The following is a 19,670-nucleotide window of genomic DNA, read 5'->3' on the forward strand; positions in this document are numbered from 1 at the left end:
AGTGTAGGCCACCACACCCTGCTTGATTGCCTTTTAAAAGGACTCCTGTGGCTGCCACGTGAAGGATGGACTTTGGGCAAGGAGAAAGAGTGGAAGCAGGAAGATTATTGCAAGAAGCTAGAAGGCCACTGAAACAATTCAGCTGAGAAATGATGGTAGCTTGTGTCAGGGTAGTAGTGCTAGAGGTGGGGAAACGTGATTGGATTCTGTGTATATGTGGAAGGTAAAGTCAACAGTACTTGACAAGGGATCACATTCTCCTTTGCTCATTTAGTACAATGAGCATCAAACACCCCAGTTGCTCTTCCATCCTCAGCAAGTTAAAGGGGCAGGGCCCCGGAACATAGATAAATTGGGGGTTTCCAGATGTTGGACAAAAAAAAAATTTAAGATACAGATGTTCTCTGTGACTTGCCTCTGTTTTTCATCATTAGCTCATTTAATGGGCAGGTTCTGTACCTGCTGTCTCCCTTACCCTGCCAGGTTTCTGTAAGACCAATTATTTAATAGGTCCTTATTTGTCCAAATGTGTGTGTCTGTGACCCCCAGAGTGTGATGTTGACACCCCAAACAGTTCTGGATGTTTGGTGTTTGCATGTGATACAGGCTAGGGACAACATAATGTGGGGGAGTAAGTACTTAGACCTAGGTTAGCCGTCTACTCCTATCTATTTATACCAAACACAGTGGGGTCAAACCTGATCTCACAGGAAATGCACATATACACTTTGGCCCCAGGTTGGGCATTTCTGGAGAGCCTGGGGAAAACCAGGCTACAAACACTCTCATGCAACAGGGGTGGGGAAGCAAGTAGGGGAACAGGTGACCCGGTATGCTCTGGAGCTAGCAGGTCTTGTTCTGTTTGTGTTGTGCTACTGTAACTGGGGTTGAGGGTGCATTATAAATATAACCAGAGGGGCCCTAGAATTTCACTGCTCCTGAGACTCTGTGTGATCTTCAGTAAGATGAAGCTGCCAGATGCCCATGAAAATGTTCCTGTAGAAGATATGGACAGCAGCCTTGGCCTTAGCCCCAGCTTTGATGGACCCTCAAACATAGACAGCAGGGAATTGGGGATATCCAAGGACCCCTTGCTCTTCATCCAGCTGAATGAGCTGCTGGGCTGGCCCCAGGCATTAGAGTGGAGAGAGACAGGCAGGTAAGTGGGACCCAGGCTAGTTCTGTGAGGCCCTTCCCCAGCTGGGGCTTCTTCCATGACCCCCTTGTTCCTCCTGTGGATCTCCTTCCAACCTAAAATAAGGATTTTTTTTCTCTATGCATTCTGCCTTTCATAATATTAGTGTCCTTTGCAGTCTAGCTCTGAGTTCCCCAGGTCCCAGGATGAGGGGTGACTGCCCAAGATAGGCATGCTTGGCATCACAGGGCCCATGACTCCCCCATTGCCCTATCTTCCCTGGCTTTGCTGTGTCCCAGCTCCTGGCTGTGGGAGACATTCCCCAAATAATACTATCCATCCCCCTCTACCACAGGTGGATGCTGTTCGAGGAGAAGCTGGAGGTAGGAGCGGGCCGGTGGAGTGCTCCCCATGTGCCCACCCTGACACTGCCCAGCCTCCAGAAGCTCCGCAGCCTGCTGGCCAAGGGCCTTGTACTGCTGGACTGTCCAGCTCAGAGCCTCCTGGAGCTCGTGGGTAGGCTGTTAACCTTTTCAGGGAGATGCCATTTTCCTGGGATTTCCCCCAGTCTTGGAATCTTCTAGAGCCTACCTGACCCCATCCCACCCTAGAGATTGTTACAAGAAGGAGTTGGAAAGGAGTTGAAAGAAGCAAGTTCATGGGTCCCTACATTTCCTAAGACCCCTAGAAGGGAAATGAGGTGGAGAGAGGATGATATGGAGGTGCTTCAGAAAACCCTTAAGGACCTCAAACCCCACATCTGTTCTCCAGAACAGGTGATCCAGGCGGAATCATTGAGCCCAGAGCTGAGAGGACAGCTGCAGGCCTTATTGTTGCAGAGGCCCCAACATCACATCCAGACCAGAGGCACTTGTTGGGGTGAGAAGCCCTTTCCTGGGCCCAGGATCAACACCCTGGGGTGGGAGAATCCAAGATGTCCCTTGCAACTTCCTGAGACAGAAGTGGCCTAGGCTTAGCTCAGACTTCAACCCAAGACTCCTGGACAAGTTCAGGAGCTGGTGGAAATAGGGGAAGGGATGGTTAGGAGCCCAATAGAGCTCTGTGAAGGGAGGCACTTGGTGGGTTCTGTGTCAGGGGCTTTACACACAGTATCTCATTTAATCTTGACAGTCACCCTGTAAGATAGTACCACAATTATCCCCATGTTAGTGATGAGAAAACTGAGGCCGAGTGGGGAAGAGTGTGCTCCAGTTCTCATAGCTTGTTAGAGGAAAAGCTAGTCAGGGAGCCCTGGTGGATATGCCCCCAAAGCCTGTGCTCTTGACCACTGTATAATCCTTTTGTAGGATCTGCCCATCCAAAAAAGGCTTCCCATGATGAAAATATTCCCCTGAAGGAACAGGTTTGTGGCCCTTCTATGGGTAGGGTTGGGAGAGGAGTCAGGAATTAAAAGTTCTCATCAGTTGAGATACTGTCAGCATTCCCCTCCCCAAATAACCTTTCATACTCTGTGCCACACAGGGTCAAAACTCCTTGAGACAGAAGCTGCCTCCAGGGGCGGAGGCAGCAGCTGTGCTGGCAGGAGAACTGGGCTTCCTAGCACAGCCCGTGGGGGCCTTTGTGAGACTGCGGGACCCTGTGGTGCTGGGGCCACTTACTGAGGTGCCCATCCCCAGCAGGTGAGGCTACTGAGGAGTCAGGGGCCCAGAACTCAGAAGAAGGGCCTGAATGGGGGTTGTTTTGAGGGGATCCCTGGGTCAGTCCTCTGAGGGTGTGTGGGGGATGGGTGTAGGGATAGGGAAGGTGAGAGTGGTCAGCCCTGCAGAGCAGGCATGCAATGAGTATATGTATGGAGCTGGTAGGGAGGGCAGAGCGGTGTCAGTGGGCAGAACTGCCTTATGAGAAAGCAGCATCTGACCCTCCCTGGGGTTTGGTTCCTTCTTCAGGTTTTTCTGCCTCCTCCTGGGCCCCCCGGTACCCAGAAGGGGCTACCATGAAATGGGTCGGGCAGCGGCTGTCCTACTCAGTGACCCGGTAAGCTGGGCAGGCATGCCTGTGTGACTGTGCACATAGGCTACTGTGAGTATGTGTGGACTCTGTATGTGTGACCAAGTACAGCAGTGAGGCAGAGTGTAGCTTTGTGTCTGTAGCAGGGGAACTGAAATTTCCATGGTTACCAATATAGCCTCATTACTGGCCCAATGCTGCACACAGAAATCACTCAGTACTCATTGAATGAACAAATGCACGAATGATTTGCCTGCCTGTGTGACCTGTGTGTCTAGTTTTGAGAAACACACAAATGAAAATGCATGTGAGAGTCCAATTCTGTATTTACTGCCCATTCTGTGTTCCTAAACTCAGCAATTCCAGTGGTCAGTTCGCCGAGCCAGGAGCCTTCATGACCTTCTGGCAGCCCTGGATATTTTCCTAGAAGGGGTGACTGTGCTCCCCCCAGGTCGGTGGGACTCAACAGCCCGGATCCCCCCACCCAAATGCCTGCCCTCTCAGCACAAAAGGTACCTGGGGGCCATCATTCCATACAGATCCTTCCTCAAAAGCAGTCTAGGGTCTAGAGCTACTGTGGAGGAGAGGCCGGTCCTATCTTCGAATTTGAGGTCAGGCCAATCTAACTCTGATTTCTGCTCTTTCACTCTCTTGTTATTCGATCTGGACAAGTGTCTTCCCCTCCGGAGCCTGGCTTTCACAGGGCGTGATATGACCTGGACCTTCTTTGCTCGCAACTCTGCCCTGTGAACCGGCCCCTCAGTGGCCACCAGGGGGCAGGGCGCCCCCAGCTCGGAGCCAAATCGTGGGCTGGTTGGAGATTCTCCAACAGCCTGGGGTTCCCTTCTCCCTAGGCTCCGCTCGCAAATGCAGGAGGTCGAGGGCCTCTCCCGCCCCCGCAGAGCCCGCACAGAGGACAGGGACAGCCATGAGCCACACAAGCCTACCCCGGAGTTGCAGCGGACCGGCCGGTGAGGCGAGCTGGTTGGGAAGGATTGGGGGCCTGGGGAAGGGAGGAGTCATAGGGGATCCAGATGTGTGCTCGCCGGAAGGGCTCACCTGGACGCAGGAAAAGTAGCGGGGATGGGGGCATAAGGTATGGGAATCCGGATCACTGACGACCCACGGGCGGGAGGCTGTTTGGGGGCCTTGTCCAGGACGTGCGACGGAAGGCTCCGTGGTACCCAAGCGATTTCTTGGACGCCCTGCATCCCCAGTGTTTCTCAGCGGTGCTCTACATTTACCTGGCCACTGTCACTAATGCCATCACTTTCGGGGGTCTGCTGGGAGATGCCACTGAGGGTGCCCAGGTGGGTGGGGTGCAAAAGAGGGGTTGACACAAGCTTTGGTATCCGGGCTGCCATTCCCTTCTCCTGGAACTACGGGTGGGCTTAGGAGGCTCCCCCAGAAGCCTGGGCTCCTGTGCAGAAGACTCCAGAGTCCTGAGCCCCATGCTGTCTTTCAGGGAGTGCTGGAAAGTTTCCTGGGCACAGCGGTGGCTGGAGCTGCCTTCTGCTTAATGGCAGGCCAGCCCCTCACCATCCTCAGCAGCACAGGACCAGTACTGGTCTTTGAGCGCTTGCTCTTCTCTTTCAGCAGGTAGGAGACCTCTCCCATCTCTCCAGCCCTTTACTAGTCACATCCTCAGCCTGGTCCTGGCTTGGTCAATAGGAAAAAATGAGAACTGTCTCTTTGGCTTGAGAGGCACCTGACCTGGGTTAGGTGGGGAGCAGACAGTCCTGCTGTCTCTCACCCCACAGAGATTACAGCCTGGACTACCTGCCCTTCCGCCTGTGGGTAGGCATCTGGGTGGCCACCTTTTGCCTGGTGCTGGTGGCCACAGAAGCCAGTGTGTTGGTGCGATACTTCACCCGTTTCACCGAGGAAGGTTTCTGTGCCCTCATCAGCCTCATCTTCATCTATGATGCCCTGGGCAAAATGCTGAACCTGACCAGAGCCTATCCCATCCTAAGGCCGGGGTCCCCTGCTTATGGCTGCTTCTGTCAATACCCAGTCCCAGGAGGTGGGTTGAGGGAAACAGGGAGGGACCTTGACCAGGTGAGAACTGATGTGGGATGGGGAGGGGTTCCCCTGGTTAAATTCAATGAAATGTGAACACTTACTTGATAACCAGCAGCACGCTTCTCCTCTATGGTTCTGAATCAATTGAGAAAAAAAGACAATAGAAAACCCAATATTGTCTTTATTTATAACACCAATAGAAGAACATGGGTTATACCTGTGGGTGAATGGGATTCCTAAAAATAAAGACAAATTAGAATTACCCACTTGGTAATGGCAGCACTGACAGAGATGATCTTGCCCCAGAAGAGCAGAGCTAAATACATATACCAGATAGGCAGCTTATTCCTGAGAAATGGAAGAGGCAGAGACAGAGGCAGGGCTAGAAATACCTACCTTCATCTCCTAAACTCATTAATCAAATAAATCATAGTTTTTCCCCTGGAGGGAGTGACTGACCAGGTGAAGAGATTTGGAGTATTATACTTGCATATACCCTTCCATGTATCCCTGGTGGAAGGCAACACCAGGACTGGGGAAGGAGTGTCCTCTAACATGAGCCAGATTTGTGCTAGACATGAGTAAGACCAATTTATCCCAACAGCTTGGAAAGCTGAGATAGGAGGATAAAAGCCAGGGATAGGGAGATAGGGACTTTGAAGCCAACCTCGGCAATTTAGTGAGGCCCTAAGCAACTCAAAGGGCTGGAAATTTGCCTCAGTGGTTGATTGCCCCTAAATTCAATCCCCAGTACCGAAAACACAAACAAACCCAGTTTGTGCAGTGGTAGAAACACAGATTTGGGAGCAGCTCATGCATTTGGCCAACATACATTTGCTTAGCAACTGTTGGGACCTTTTTCTATGATATGCACCAGAGTTACAAATGAGTAGAGAATTGAGGGGCAGCTGGGTGCAGTGGTGCTTGACCCTAATCTCAGGGAGTTGAGAGGTTGAGGCAGGAGGATTACAAATTTGAGACTAACCTCAGCAACTTAAGGAAACCTTGTTTCAAGATTAAAAAAAAAATTAAAAGGACCAGAGATATAACTCAGTGGTAAAGCACCACTGTGTTCAATCCCCTGTACAAAGAGGTAGAGTGGGAGTGAGAACTTATGGAGATGAGGGCAAGAGGCAATGTCCTGACGTAACATCATAGTTGGTAGTGATAGAGTCAGCAGACAGAGGAATCAGAACTCTGGTTCATCTATACCCATCAGATTAGAATCGTGGGGTTGGAGAAGGTTCTCAGGGGTTCTCAAGGTTCTTTCTGCTTCCCAGGAAATGAGTCTCAATGGACAAGGACAAAGCCAAAAGACAAAAATGACCTCTTAAGCATGGTGAGATCCTGCTCCTGAGAAGGCCTGGGAAAGAAAGGGTGGCAGCCAAAGCAGTGAGTGGCTCTTAACTCTTCCCACACATAATCTAGATCACTGAGGCCTATGACCAAAGACCTCCCATCCTGGGTCCTCGATGTTTCTGTGGGTCCCCCTTTCCTCGAGGTGGTCCAGGAGAATAGTATACTTACTCTGCTGCATATAATGCTATCCACCCTTTCATACAGGACCTTGGCCTGGTCAATGCATCCTTGCTGTCTCCACCTGAATGTACCCGGCAGGGAGGCTACCCTCGTGGCCCTGGTTGTCATACAGTCCCAGACATTGCCTTCTTCTCCCTTCTCCTCTTTCTTACCTCCTTCCTCTTTGCCATGGCCCTCAAGCATGTAAGGACCAGCCGCTTCTTCCCCTCCGTGGTGAGTATCACCTTTCTTTCTGTGTTAGAGGTTTGCTCTTAACCTTGGGTTCTGTCTCTGAATGGGAAAGTGTGTGGAAGGAGGGGGATGGCAGGCTGGAACCTGACTATCTACCATGTGGCTAGGTACGAAAGGTGCTCAGTGACTTCTCCTCAGTCCTGGCCATCTTGCTGGGCTGCAGCCTTGATGCCTTCCTGGGCCTAGCCACACCAAAGCTCTTGGTGCCCAGAGATTTCAAGGTAAGAATTGGGGATCGGGAGAGGGGCCAGAGGGGAAAGCAGGGCCAGCAGACCCTGGAGGAGGAGGATGCACAAATATTACCCTTTTCTGAGCTTCTTTTCTTACACATAAAAAATAGTAATAATAATGGTTGTTGAAAGCATTAAATGAGGTACTGCAGCAGACATATAAGTGAATATAGAAATATATACACAGCAGATAATTATTATATGGTAGGGGTCAGGAGGATGGGTTCTAGGTAGACAGATCTGCCACTTCCTGGCTGTCCATTAGGCAAGTTATTGCACATTTCTGAGCCTCAATTTCTTAATCTATAAATGGAAATAAATAACAACAGTTCCTACCCCATAGGTTGTTTTGAAATTTACAGAAGATCACAGTGTACAGTACTGATTATTGTGCCTGGCACATACTCTCTCCTCAGTAAATGTTAGTCATTGTTGTTATGGGTTTTTCCTACCCTTGGCATGGCCCCACCCACTCCACTACTCCCCACTCTTCTTTGCACCACCCTTCATCACCTGCTCTAATTCATTACAGCTGGAGCTCCTTCCCTAGAGCATGATAGTGTGCAGGACAAGGCTTAGTCCAGATTCTTAAATTCTGCCTGCACATATGGAGACCTTCCACTGGACCCCCATTTCCCAGACAGGAGAGCAGAGGGGCTCCATCTAGGGCCAGGTGGCTCAGAACATTGGGCCACTCCGCCCCACTTCCCAAACAGACGCTTGTAATCAGAGCAAATGCAGACACACCTGGCCCTGCCCTTCCCCTGCCCCAGATCATAGCAGGTCTGAGCCTGAGTTGCCCCACCCTGGATGGGGGCTATGCCCAAGGAGGAGGGCTCTATTACATACTATATACTATATCAAGAAGTATAGGCAGGTTTTATCCACCAACTTTTCTTCTTCCTGGGAGGGAAGGACCCTGAAATCCAAAGTTCAGAGCCCCTGGTTCCAGTCGGCTTGGTGCCCCTTTAAGTCACTGGGATGGTGTATTTGAAACCAGATGCCTATGCATGTGCACGTGTGATTGTGTGCACACATACACATACACACACAAATCTGTTCCCACATAGAATTCAGTGTCTTGAGGAGGGGAGCAGGTTGTTGAAGAATACCAAGGTTGGTTGTACAGGTGAGGTGCCCTTGGTAGACTCTCCAACATGGAATGCCCTCCCCCAGCCCACACTCCCTGGGCGTGGCTGGCTTGTGTCGCCTTTTGGAACCAACCCCTGGTGGTTGACAGTGGCAGCCACCCTGCCTGCCCTGCTGCTGTCTATCCTCATCTTCATGGACCAGCAGATCACAGCAGTAATCCTCAATCGCAAGGAATATAGACTCCGGGTAAGGCCTGCTGGGTAAGGTCTCAGACCAAGGGATAGAAGCTCCAAGGTGGGGCCTCCAATCCCTAGTCTTCCACGGAGAGGACAGAGGCCCCAGGCATGGGCTACCCTCATCTACTTCCCATTCTCCTCCTCCTCACTATCTGCAGAAGGGAGCTGGCTTCCACCTGGACCTCTTCTGTGTGGCTGTGCTGATGCTGCTCACATCAGTGCTTGGGTTGCCCTGGTATGTCTCAGCCACTGTCATCTCCCTGGCCCACATGGATAGTCTTCGCAGAGAGAGCAGAGACTGTGCCCCTGGGGAGGCCCCCAGCTTCCTGGGCATCAGGTGAGGCTAGTATTCAAGAGGCTAGAGCAAGAGCTGTACAGCAAGGTGGGGCACAGGGTATGCGACAGAATTTCTGCGTGGCTTAAACTCTAATCTTGTGCACCCAAGCACTGCAGTGGGATAAATGGGTGGGTTCTGGGAACTGCAATGGGTAAATCAGATCTTCTCTCCTCCTTGAGGCATGGGGACTGGGAGGGGCCTTAAGGGTGGAGGCAGCCAAGTGATTCCTAAAAATCCCCACTCAATGTAGAACACATGATTGATGTTACAAAAGATTCATTACAAAAACAATTCTGTAATTGTTGGAAAACCAATCTTTAAAGTATATGGAATGGATTTTGTAAATTTTGAAATGTAAGGCTTTTTTGTTGTTGTTTTTTGTGGTACTGGGAATCAAACCCAGGACCTTGTGCATGCAAGGTAAGCACTCTTCCAATTGAAATGTAAGTCTTTATGGCAGTAAAAAAATTACTAATTTTCCATCAAAATAAAAACAAAGAGCAGCTATGAACTTGAACTAATGGTGAGGCCTGGAAACCTCATTTTGAAGTGCTCTGCCATTTGCCGCCCACCAATACTCCACACCAAACTAAAGCCTTCACCCTGCCAGGTAACCTACTGGGTGATCCCTTTACTTTTCTCCAGGTGCCAGAGTCTATACTGGTGTCTGGTCAGGGTCTCCATCCTGACCCAGGAACTCTCCCAGATCAGGGCTAATTTCTCCTTCTCCCCACAGGGAACAGAGGCTGACGGGCCTGGTGGTGTTCATCCTTACAGGCATCTCCATCTTTCTGGCACCTGTGCTCAAGGTACCTGGTAGGCCAGGATCAGGGTCAATGCAGTAATAACAAAACAGATAGCAAAATCTGACACTGGTTGAATGCTTACTGTGTGACAGGCACTGCTTTCTCCATACTTGACCTCATTTTATCCTCATATTGACCCTAAAAGGTATATCAACTTTACAAACAAGAAACGCAAAGGTTAAAGAAGTAACTTGCAAAAGAGAGAGTTTCTCAGATCTGAGACCCCCAAACTCATATTCAGAAGGCTTTCTATCCAATGGAGCAGAATGTGGGCATCTAACCATCCCCTAGGGTCCAAGTGCTACCCTTGCTCCAGCATCCCAACCAGCCTGAGACTAAGGCTTTATCATCACACCCCAGAACAACTTTGAGGCAAAAACCCTTTTCTTCTCCTTCAACCGACTTTTATAGAACATGTGCTGTATGCCACTTCTGCTGGGTATCTGGAAGAAATGAGGGCAGAGGAGTATAGAAAAGAAATATGAAACTAAGCCCTCTACCAGAAATATACACACAAACAAAAATCAAGTAATAGCAGAAGGGCTCAATAAGCCAAGATAGTAAAACACTTAAGGAAGGTGTGGAGAATGTCAGACAAGAGTCATTGGCAGGAAGACAAGAGAGGTTAGGGGAGGGAAAGGTCATGGAGGCTGGGTGAGAGTGATTCAGTAGAAAGAGCCAGATGGACTGGATCATCCACTTACTAACTAGGTGACTCTCATAAACTATATGCCAAACATATAGTTCCAGATACTGGGGATATGGTGGTGAACAAAAGAGGTCATGTCTCCATCTTTGCAGTCTGGTGAGAGAGGACATATTTTAAACAAATAAGGATCCAGGCACAACTCTGGAGACTAAAGAGTCAGGTGGATCCCAAGTTTGAGGCCAGCCTGGGCAACTTAGTGAGACCCTGTCTCAAAATAAAAATAATAAAAAGAGCTGGGAATATACTCAGTGGTAGAGTGCGCTGGGTTCAATCCCTAGTACTTAAAAAAAAAAAGTAGTACCAGGGCTACTTTAGATTGGGTATTATCAGTGAAAGCCAAAGACCTCTCTGGGTTGTCATAAGATGAGGTATGTGTGGTGAGAGGGAATTGTCCATGAAGACATGAAGAAGTCTTATGGAAGAACATTTTAGGTGGAGTGAATAGTAAAGCAAAATACTTTTCATGGGGTAGAAACAAACTTGGCATGTTGAGTGACAGAAAGGAGGCCAGTATACTGGGAACATACAGAACAGAGAGGAGGAATGTGATCAATAAGATTGGAGAGGTAAACCAGGTAATGGGCAAGTTACTTACTCTCTCTCTCTGAAAATCAGTTTCCCCATCTGTAAAATGCAGACAATAATATAATTCACCTCATTTTACTGATGTGAGAATTTCATGCAATCAGGCGATCAGACATGCATGCAAAATGAGAAAAGAAAGAAAAGAAAAGGCGTGGGCAGGCTCAGATGCTGGAGGCTGGGGTTGGAGTCTGAGTTGGGGCATCTGGGCACTGGCAGAGGTAAACTCCTTCACCAGCTCTATACTTCTTCCTACCAGTTCATCCCAATGCCTGTGCTCTATGGCATCTTTCTGTACATGGGGGTGACAGCACTTAGCAGCATTCAGGTGAGTCCATTAAAATCACCCAAAACCCCACTCCTCCTGTCTAAACTTGCCAATTACCCTTTTGCCCTGTTTTTTTTTTTTTTTTTTTTTTTTTTTTTTTTTTTTTGCCTCTCTTGAGTGTAAAGAGTTGGCTGCCAGGCTCTGGATGGGGAGGAGGACAAAGGGACCTTTTGCCCCACCCCCACTGGGCTGGAGTAGCTAACAGTGACACTTTCTAACTACCTGATTGCCCTGCTTTCCTTTTCCTCTCATCCTCCAGTTTATGAAGAGAGTTCAGCTCTTGTTGATGCCAGCAAAACACCAGCCAGACCTGCTGCTCTTGCGCCATGTACCTCTGAGCAGAGTCCACCTCTTCACAGCTATCCAGCTTGCCTGCCTAGGTCTGCTTTGGATAATTAAGTCTACTCCTGCAGCCATCATCTTCCCCCTCATGGTGATTTGGGGCAGTGTTGGGTAATCCTGGGAGTTTCTGGGAGACTCTGATCCTGAGAGGGTGGCCAAGGCCTCCACAAGTAGAAATCTATCCCCTCTCCCACTTGCCCTAGCTCTTCTTGGTTGGAAATCCTAAGAGAAAGAAAGATGGCTGAAGGATACTTACAGATAGGATAGGGCCAGGGTGCTTGATTCACCTCCTTTCCTAACCTCTTTGGGCTGATCTATGAACTCAAAACAAAACTGGAGTCCTGGGGTAAGACAATGTTGAGGGGTAACAGAGAAGGAGTTGAGAGCCATGGATTATGCAGTAGGACCAATCTGTTTACCATATCCCAGTTGTATAACCTCTGAGAAGTTTTAATCTTTTAGGGCCTCAATTTCTTTCTCTATACCATGGGAATAAAATATCTTATAGGGATGTGTTATGTTCTGTGAAATGATACTCAATGCCTAGCATATAGGAAGTGCTCAATAAATATTACAGTTAATTCAGTTGCTGCTGACAACCTTGGGCTTGTTTCTATTTCTGCAGTTGCTAGGCCTGGTTGGAGTCCGAAAGGCACTGGAATGGGTCTTCTCACCACAGGAACTCCTCTGGCTGGATGAACTCATGCCAGAGGAGGAAAGGAACATTCCTGAGAAGGGGCTAGAGCCAGAGCACCCATTCAGTGGAAGTGACAGTGAAGATGTGAGCTCCAGGCTGGGTCATCCCAGGGGAATGGGGCAGAAGTTGGGAGCATACTCTGTCCAGAAGCTGTTTCTAAAGTTTAATATCTCCACTAACCCTGAAGATTTGATAAACACAATCTCTCTCCTTAGCTCTATGTTGAAATAGGCAGAATGGATAGTAAGGGAAATTTTTATTTGTAGGGCAGGGGTCCTGGTTTATGAGTCTATAGGGTGGAGAGGGCTGGATCACAGCTTTAAGGTGTGTCTTTTTCAACCTTGATATGGGTTTTTATATATATCACTGGGGTTTATATCCTTTCACTGGGTCCCTTCTTTGCTTGCCTCTCTATTTTTTTTTTTTTATTTCCAACTCATCTTTGGATCTCTCTTCCACAGTCGGAGCTGATGTATCAGCCGAAGGTCCCAGAAATCAACATCTCTGTGAATTAGCTGGAGTAAGAGTATGGGAGTTAAGATCCCAGGAAGCTAAGCCTAAGGTGAGGGTGTGAGCCAAGTAAGTGCTCCTAGCGTTGAGGATGGGAAGATGGGGGGCTCAGGCCTTGGAAACTTCTTTGGATAATTAAGTCTACTTAATTATCTACCTGACCAGTCCTGTGTTCTCTTCATACTCCAGTACCTTATAAACCCTAGGGTGGGGAAGGAAGAAGAAGGATATTTTCAGAGGCAAGAACAAAACGGCAAGAGGGCATGGGCTTGACTCCGTGCAGTTCCGAAGTCTGGCCAATAGAGGGAGATCAAACTCACACCACGAGGGACGTGGAGGTGGAAGGGGCGGAGGATGAGAGGGAGGGGTGTGATGACAAAAGGAGAGCTAGGAAGGATAAAACTTAGGCTCCTCTCCCTCGCCCAGGAGGCTCCGCCTCAGCTGTGAGCCACACTCCAGACAAGCGGAGGGATCCTCTATACCATTCGCTTATTCATCCATATATAATTTTCTGAGTTTTTTTTTTTTTTTAATTAACGAGCCTATCACTGAGTATCCGGGAACTAGAGATAGAGTGGCAATCATAATCCCTGTCTTCAGAAAGCTTAAATCCCAGTGGCACAGTGGCAGCAGGAGGATCCCAAGTTCAAGGCCAGCCTCTGCAATTTAGCGAGACCCAGTGTCAAAGAGCTGGAAATGTAGCTCAGTGGTAAAGTGCCTCTGGGTTCAATCCCCAGTACAAAAAAATAAAATAAAATCCCAGTGGGATAGTGCTGGATAAGAGAAGCCCAGGATGTGGGAGGTAGTGAAGATGGGATGGGTAGGAGTTAGTGAAGTTTCTAACGGGAAGTGGTCCATAATAAGAAATCTGAAGAGAAATTAGCCAGGACACGATGGAGGAGAAATGGTCTATGCTGAAGCCACAGCATATGCAAGAACTCAAAACTGTTTGCCCTTGATGATCTGAACTTTCTTTTTAGCCAAGAACACCCTCTCCATGTCTTTATAAGACCAAGAACCCAAAAGCCCCCACCAATTGCAATGGCAAGTTGGGCGTTAGTGAAAGGGCAATTCACTGGCTGGTCCAGAACAAGATCTCCTGGGCTTATCCCTTAGCATTCCTTTTGCTCTTTGTCCTATTGTGTCCTTGAGCCCTTGCTCTGGCCTCACCATTTCTTCTCCCAGTTCATATGTGTGTCCTCAGGAAGTTAGGACATTGTTGGCCTTTGGCTTCACTGTCATATGCTCTCAGCTGGGGATCTGGAACAATGGGACAGGACTGAAGGGCAGCTGACCACAGGCTTTGGGCATTTTCTCTAGGTCAGTACACATGTGTCTAGGTCATTCTTCTTGTCATCTGCAGAGAATGAATATTTCCTGGAAGGGAATAGGCAGTTTTGTTGGTGTTTAGGAAAGGCTGGTGAGCCAAAGGGATTTACTTGCTCTCTACACAATTAATGGGACCTGAGCCCAGAAGCCCTTCCCATTTTGAACTATCTGTTCTCACAAATCCTCATTTATGGAATCTGGAGGTTGGTCATCTTTTCTACTTGCAAAAGAAGAAAAAGTCTCTTTCTAGAATAAGGATCCCTTTATGTGAAACTTCTTATTTATTTACTTATTTTATTTTGAGACAGGATCTTACTAAGTTGCTGAGACTGGCCTCCAACTTGCCATCTCCTGCCTGCTTCCTGAGTCACTGGGATTACAGGCCATGAGCCACTATGGCCTGCTTGAAGCACTTTTTTATACATATAAAAATAATCTTTCTTATTGTTTTGTTGACCACAAAAGTAAATGAAGCAACTGGAAAAATCTCAAAACATTACAGAAATGGGTAATTTTGAAATGGAAATCATTCAAGAAATAACCATTATTCACATTTTGGTGTCTGTTGTTCAGATTTATTTCAATGGATATGTTACTATTTTTTCTTAAAAATAGTATACTATAAAGTTCTGTACCATATGTTTCACTTAATATGCACTGGGCATTTCTCCATGTCAGTACACATGTGAACTTCTCACTACCTCATTCTGTCATCTGCATAGAACAAATAATCTTATAAATTTGAAAAATACCCCCCCCCAGCATATAAAGTCTTCTGCAAGTGCAAGAATTTCTCCAGAGTTCATAGCTAGGAGTGGAATTAAAGAATAACAGTGAAAAGAACACCTATATATTCCAACACTCAGGTTAAGAAATAGAATATTTCTAGTACCATAGAAGCCTCTCTCTATATGTCCTTCCCAGACTGCATCCCCACTTCCAGATAACGACTCTCCTACATTTGATGGTAATCATTCTACTGCATTTTTTGAAACAGGGATTGAACTCAGGGGCACTGGACCTCTGAGCCACAGTCACATCTTCAGCCCTATTTTGTATTTTATTTAGAGACAGGGTCTCACTGAGTTGCTTAGCACCCCCCAAACTGCTGGGATTACAGGTGTGTGCCACCAGGCCTGGTGATTCTACTGCTTTTTAAAAGAATTTTAACTTTCCTTATGTACCCTTACATATTTATTATTTTACATACTTTTGGATGTTATATAAATATAAATAGAACCATAGTGTAGAATTCTTCTGTGATGGTTTCTTTCACTCAGTATGTTTGAATCAATCAAGTTGATGCACGTACTTGTAGTTTGTTTGTCTTGTTGCTATGTAGTACTCCATTGTATGTCTCCACTAAAATTCAATTATCCAACTTTCTATGGATTCAAAGAAGTCACTGGTGAAGTCAATGCTCTAGTGCTTCAGCTGTGGAAAGTTTAAATCGATTCAAATTCTTTAATTTTTAGGCTATCTATTCTTTAGCCAGTTTTGATAAGCTGTATTTTTTTTTGTTATTTATTATTTTTTTATTTTCCTTTTGTGGTGCTGGGATTGAACTTGAGGGCCCTTATTGAGCTAAATCCCTAGCCCTAAAATTTATTAATTTTTATCTAAGTTCTCATATTTATTGGCCTAAAGTTATTTTAATAACCCTTATATAATTTTAGCTGTGATTCTCTTACCATTTCTTTTTTTTTAATTTGTAGATGGACACAATACCTTTATTTTATTTATTTATTTTTATATGGTGCCAAGGATCCAACCCAGTGTCTCACACATGCTAGGCAAATGCTCTACCACTGAGCCACAACCTCATCCCCCCATTTCTATTATTATTTGTGCATTCTCTTAATTGCTCTTGTCTCAAGTTAGTTTATTTAATAGTATTTTCAAATAATTTTCACATTGTTGATCTCTGTTGAATGTTTTCTATCTTATTACTTTCTTTGTTATTCTCTTCTATTTCTTTAGATTATTCTGTTGTTTTTCTAAGTTCTTAGCCCCTATTAAAAGAATTTTTTTTTAGTTGTAGATGGGCACAATACCTTTATTTTATTTGTTTCTTTTAATTTTTTTTTTAATGTGGTGCTCAGGATCGAACCCAGTGCCTCATGCATGCTAGGCAAGGGCTCTACCACTGAGCCAGAACTTGGTCCTATTTTGAGCCTAATTAGAATGCATCCTAATGTAAGCATTGCTGTCATAATTTTCCTCCTGTTTTAATTACATCCTATAATTTTGATACATTATATTCTCAACATTTTAAAAATATTTTTATTAGTTATACATGGGCAAAATGCCTTTATTTTATTTGTTTATTTTTTTATGTGGTGCTGAGAATCGGACCCAGTGCCTCACACATGCTAGGCAAGTGCTCTGCCACTGAGCCACAACCCCAGCCCCTTAACATTATTTTTAAGTATTTTCTATTAGATCCACAAGCTATTGAAAGTGCATTTTTAAATGTTCACATATATTATTTCCCCCTTAGTTATCTTTTTTTTGGTAACTTATTTCTAATTTAATTGCATTTAGAGATTTTTGAGGCTAACTTTATGGCCTGGCATATGGTCGAGTTTTGTAAATATTCCATGGGTACTTAAAAAGAATGTTTATTCTCTTAATTGTTAGGAGCAATATTATATTAATTTCTATTAGGCTAGACTATTAATTATGCTGTTCAAAATGTTTTACATATTGGTCTGTTTGAACTATCACATTAATGTACCTCACATGATAATATATTTGTCAATATCAATTTCTCCTTGGGGCTGGGAATGTGGCTCAGGCAGTAGCGCGCTCGCCTGGCATGCGTGCGGCCCGGGTTCGATCCTCAGCACCACATACCAACAAAGATGTTGTGTCCGCCGAGAACTAAAAAAATAAATATTAAAAATTCTCTCTCTCTCTCTCTCCTCTCTCACTCTCTCTTTAAAAAAAAAAAAAAATCAATTTCTCCTTGAAGATTTTTTTCCCCCCACATTGGGAACTGCACTCAAGGCAGAAATGTGTCTGAATCTACTTTTTAAAAAATATTTATTTTTTAGTTGTAGTTGGACACAATACCTTTATTTTATTTACTTATTTTTATGTGGTGCTGAGGATCAAACACAGGGCCTTACACGTGCTAGGCGAGCGCTCTACTGCTGAGCCACAACCCCAGCCCTGAACCTACTGCTTTAATGTAGGTAGAAATTAGGAGAGGGAGGACTTGCTGACTGGTGCAAAATGAGAGAAAAAGGTGAGAATGAGAGAAGCAATTCTGGTCTCAGGGTCAATTACTGCCTTTTACCTCTCTTCCAGGTGCTTTTACCTCTCTTCCAAGGGCTGTCCAGGGATTCACTGATCGTTCATTATACATTCATTCAGCAAATATGTGTTAAATACCTATTGGTGGTGCATGCCTGTAATCCCAGCAGCTTGGGAGGCTGAGGCAGGAAGATCATGAGTTCAAAGCCAGCCCCAGCAAAAGCAAGGCGGCGCTAAGTAACTCAATGAGACCCTGTCTGTAAATAAAATTCAAAATAGGGCTGGGGATGTTGCTCAGTGGTATGCACCCCTGGGTTCAATCCCTGGTACCAAAAAATAAAAATAAAAAAATACCCCCCCAGAAAAAACAAAACCAAAAAACAAACAAACAAAAAACTCCTACTATATGCCAGGTAGTGTTCTATGTGTAAGATTTCAGTGGTAAATAAGACAAGATCTTTACTCTCCTAGAGATTCCAGTAGGGAATACAAAATAAATAAGTATAATAATATATACACAATACAATATTGGACAGTGACCAATGTAGTAATCCAGGTAAATGTGACAGTGAAGAAGGCATTGGAGTTGGCTATTTTAATATGGGGAGTGGTAAGGGCCTCTTTGAGAAAATAACATTTGAGCAGTGACCTGAATGACAAAAATGAGTCAGGGGGTAATAGGAGAGAGGATATGGAGGGGAAGCATTCATGGCCAAAGGAATATGCTTTCAAAGCCTTTCAGTCAGTAAGGATTTTGGAATGTTTAAGAAACTGAATGAAGGCTCATGGAGCTAGAATGGAGTGAGGGAGAGAATACTGCAAGATGAGGTTGGGAAGGGTAAGGATTAGGGTTGTAGGCTACCATAATGAATACCTTAGAAAAGCAGTGTGGGCGAGGCCTTGTCACCTGGGGTAAAAATAGTAGGGCCCCAACCCAGGGTAGCCAAAACAAGGTTGAAAATAAAAAAACAAGTTGGAGAACTTATAATTTCTGATTTTAAAACTTTCTACAAAGTTATAATAATCAAGACAGGGTGTGGTAGTAGCATAAGGCAGACATATAGATTAACAGAACAGAATTGACAGTCTAGAAACAAAACCTCACAATTATGGTCAATTAATTTTCACATGGCTGCCCAGATAATTCAATGGTGAAAAGATAATATTTTCAACACATGACACTGGGAAAACTGGATATCCACATGCAAATAAATGAAGTTGAACCCCTACTTCACACTATGTGCAAAAACTAACTCAGAATGGATCAATGACCTAAATATAAGAACTAAAAAACACTCTTTTTTTTTTTTTTTGTACCAGTAATTGAACCCAGGGCACTCTATCATTGAGTCACATCCCAGCCCTTTTTTATTTTTGAGACAGGGTTTCCCTAAGCTTCCCAAGCTGGCGTTGAATTTGCAATCCTCCTGTCAGTCTATGAGTAGCTAGAATTATAGGCATGTGGCACCACGCCTGGCTAAAACACTTCCTTAGAAGAAAACATAGGCATACATCTTTATGACTTTGGATTTAGCAATGGTTTCTTAGACATGATGACATAACACAAACCACAAAAGAAAAAAATTAATTGGACATAATAAAAATTAAAAACTTCCCTGCTGCAAATGACACTCAAGAATGTGAAAAAACACCAGGCATGGGGACACACACCTGCAATTCTAGTGGCTTGGGAGGCTGAGGCAGGAAGATCTTGAGTTCAATACCAACCTCAGCAATTTAGCAAGTAACTCAACAAGATCCTGTCTCTATCTAAAATATAAAATGGGCTATGGATGTGGCTCAGGGTTAAGCACCCCTGGACTCAATCCCTGGTACAAAAAAAAAAAAAAAGGAAAAAAGAATGAAAGAAAAAGTGAAAAAATAAGCCACAGAATGGGAGAAAATATTTACAAACATATGTCTGTACCTAAAATATACAAAGAACTTTTACAACTCAATAATATAAAAAGACAAATATCCCAAATAAAAAATGGGCAAGGGATACAGACAGACATTTATTCAAAGAAGATATATACATGGTCAGTAAACACATTAAAAGATATTCAACATTGTTAATCATCAGGGAAATGAAAGTGAAATCCACAATAGGATATGACTTAAACCCACTAGGATAGTTATAATAATAATAAAAAATGTATCTGTAAGAATGTAGAGAAACTGTACCCTTCATACTGATGGTGGGAATATAATATGGTGCAGCTGCTTTGGAAAACATTCTGGGAGTTCTCTAAAAGACTAACATATCATCTGAGTCAGTAATTCTACTCTTAAGTGTATACTCAAGAAGACTGAAAACTT

General features: G+C 45.3%; 1 protein-coding gene across 1 annotated transcript; it reads left to right on the plus strand.

Annotated features, from left to right (window-relative positions):
- Window positions 1–965: 965 nt before the first annotated feature.
- Slc4a9 (solute carrier family 4 member 9) lies at window positions 966–12,769 on the plus strand. The gene is made up of 21 exons (XM_026384486.2): window positions 966–1,159; window positions 1,491–1,651; window positions 1,907–2,014; window positions 2,443–2,498; window positions 2,618–2,775; window positions 3,043–3,130; window positions 3,461–3,615; window positions 3,958–4,074; window positions 4,239–4,413; window positions 4,569–4,702; window positions 4,864–5,126; window positions 6,406–6,464; window positions 6,689–6,877; window positions 7,003–7,116; window positions 8,302–8,463; window positions 8,612–8,790; window positions 9,527–9,599; window positions 11,147–11,215; window positions 11,475–11,648; window positions 12,183–12,338; window positions 12,716–12,769. Exons 1-21 carry the CDS (start codon window positions 966–968, stop codon window positions 12,767–12,769), a joined length of 2,838 nt encoding a protein of 945 aa, XP_026240271.1.
- Window positions 12,770–19,670: the final 6,901 nt, after the last annotated feature.

Source organism: Urocitellus parryii, chromosome 1 (assembly GCF_045843805.1).
Source record: "Urocitellus parryii isolate mUroPar1 chromosome 1, mUroPar1.hap1, whole genome shotgun sequence".
Lineage (NCBI taxonomy): Eukaryota > Metazoa > Chordata > Mammalia > Rodentia > Sciuridae > Urocitellus > Urocitellus parryii.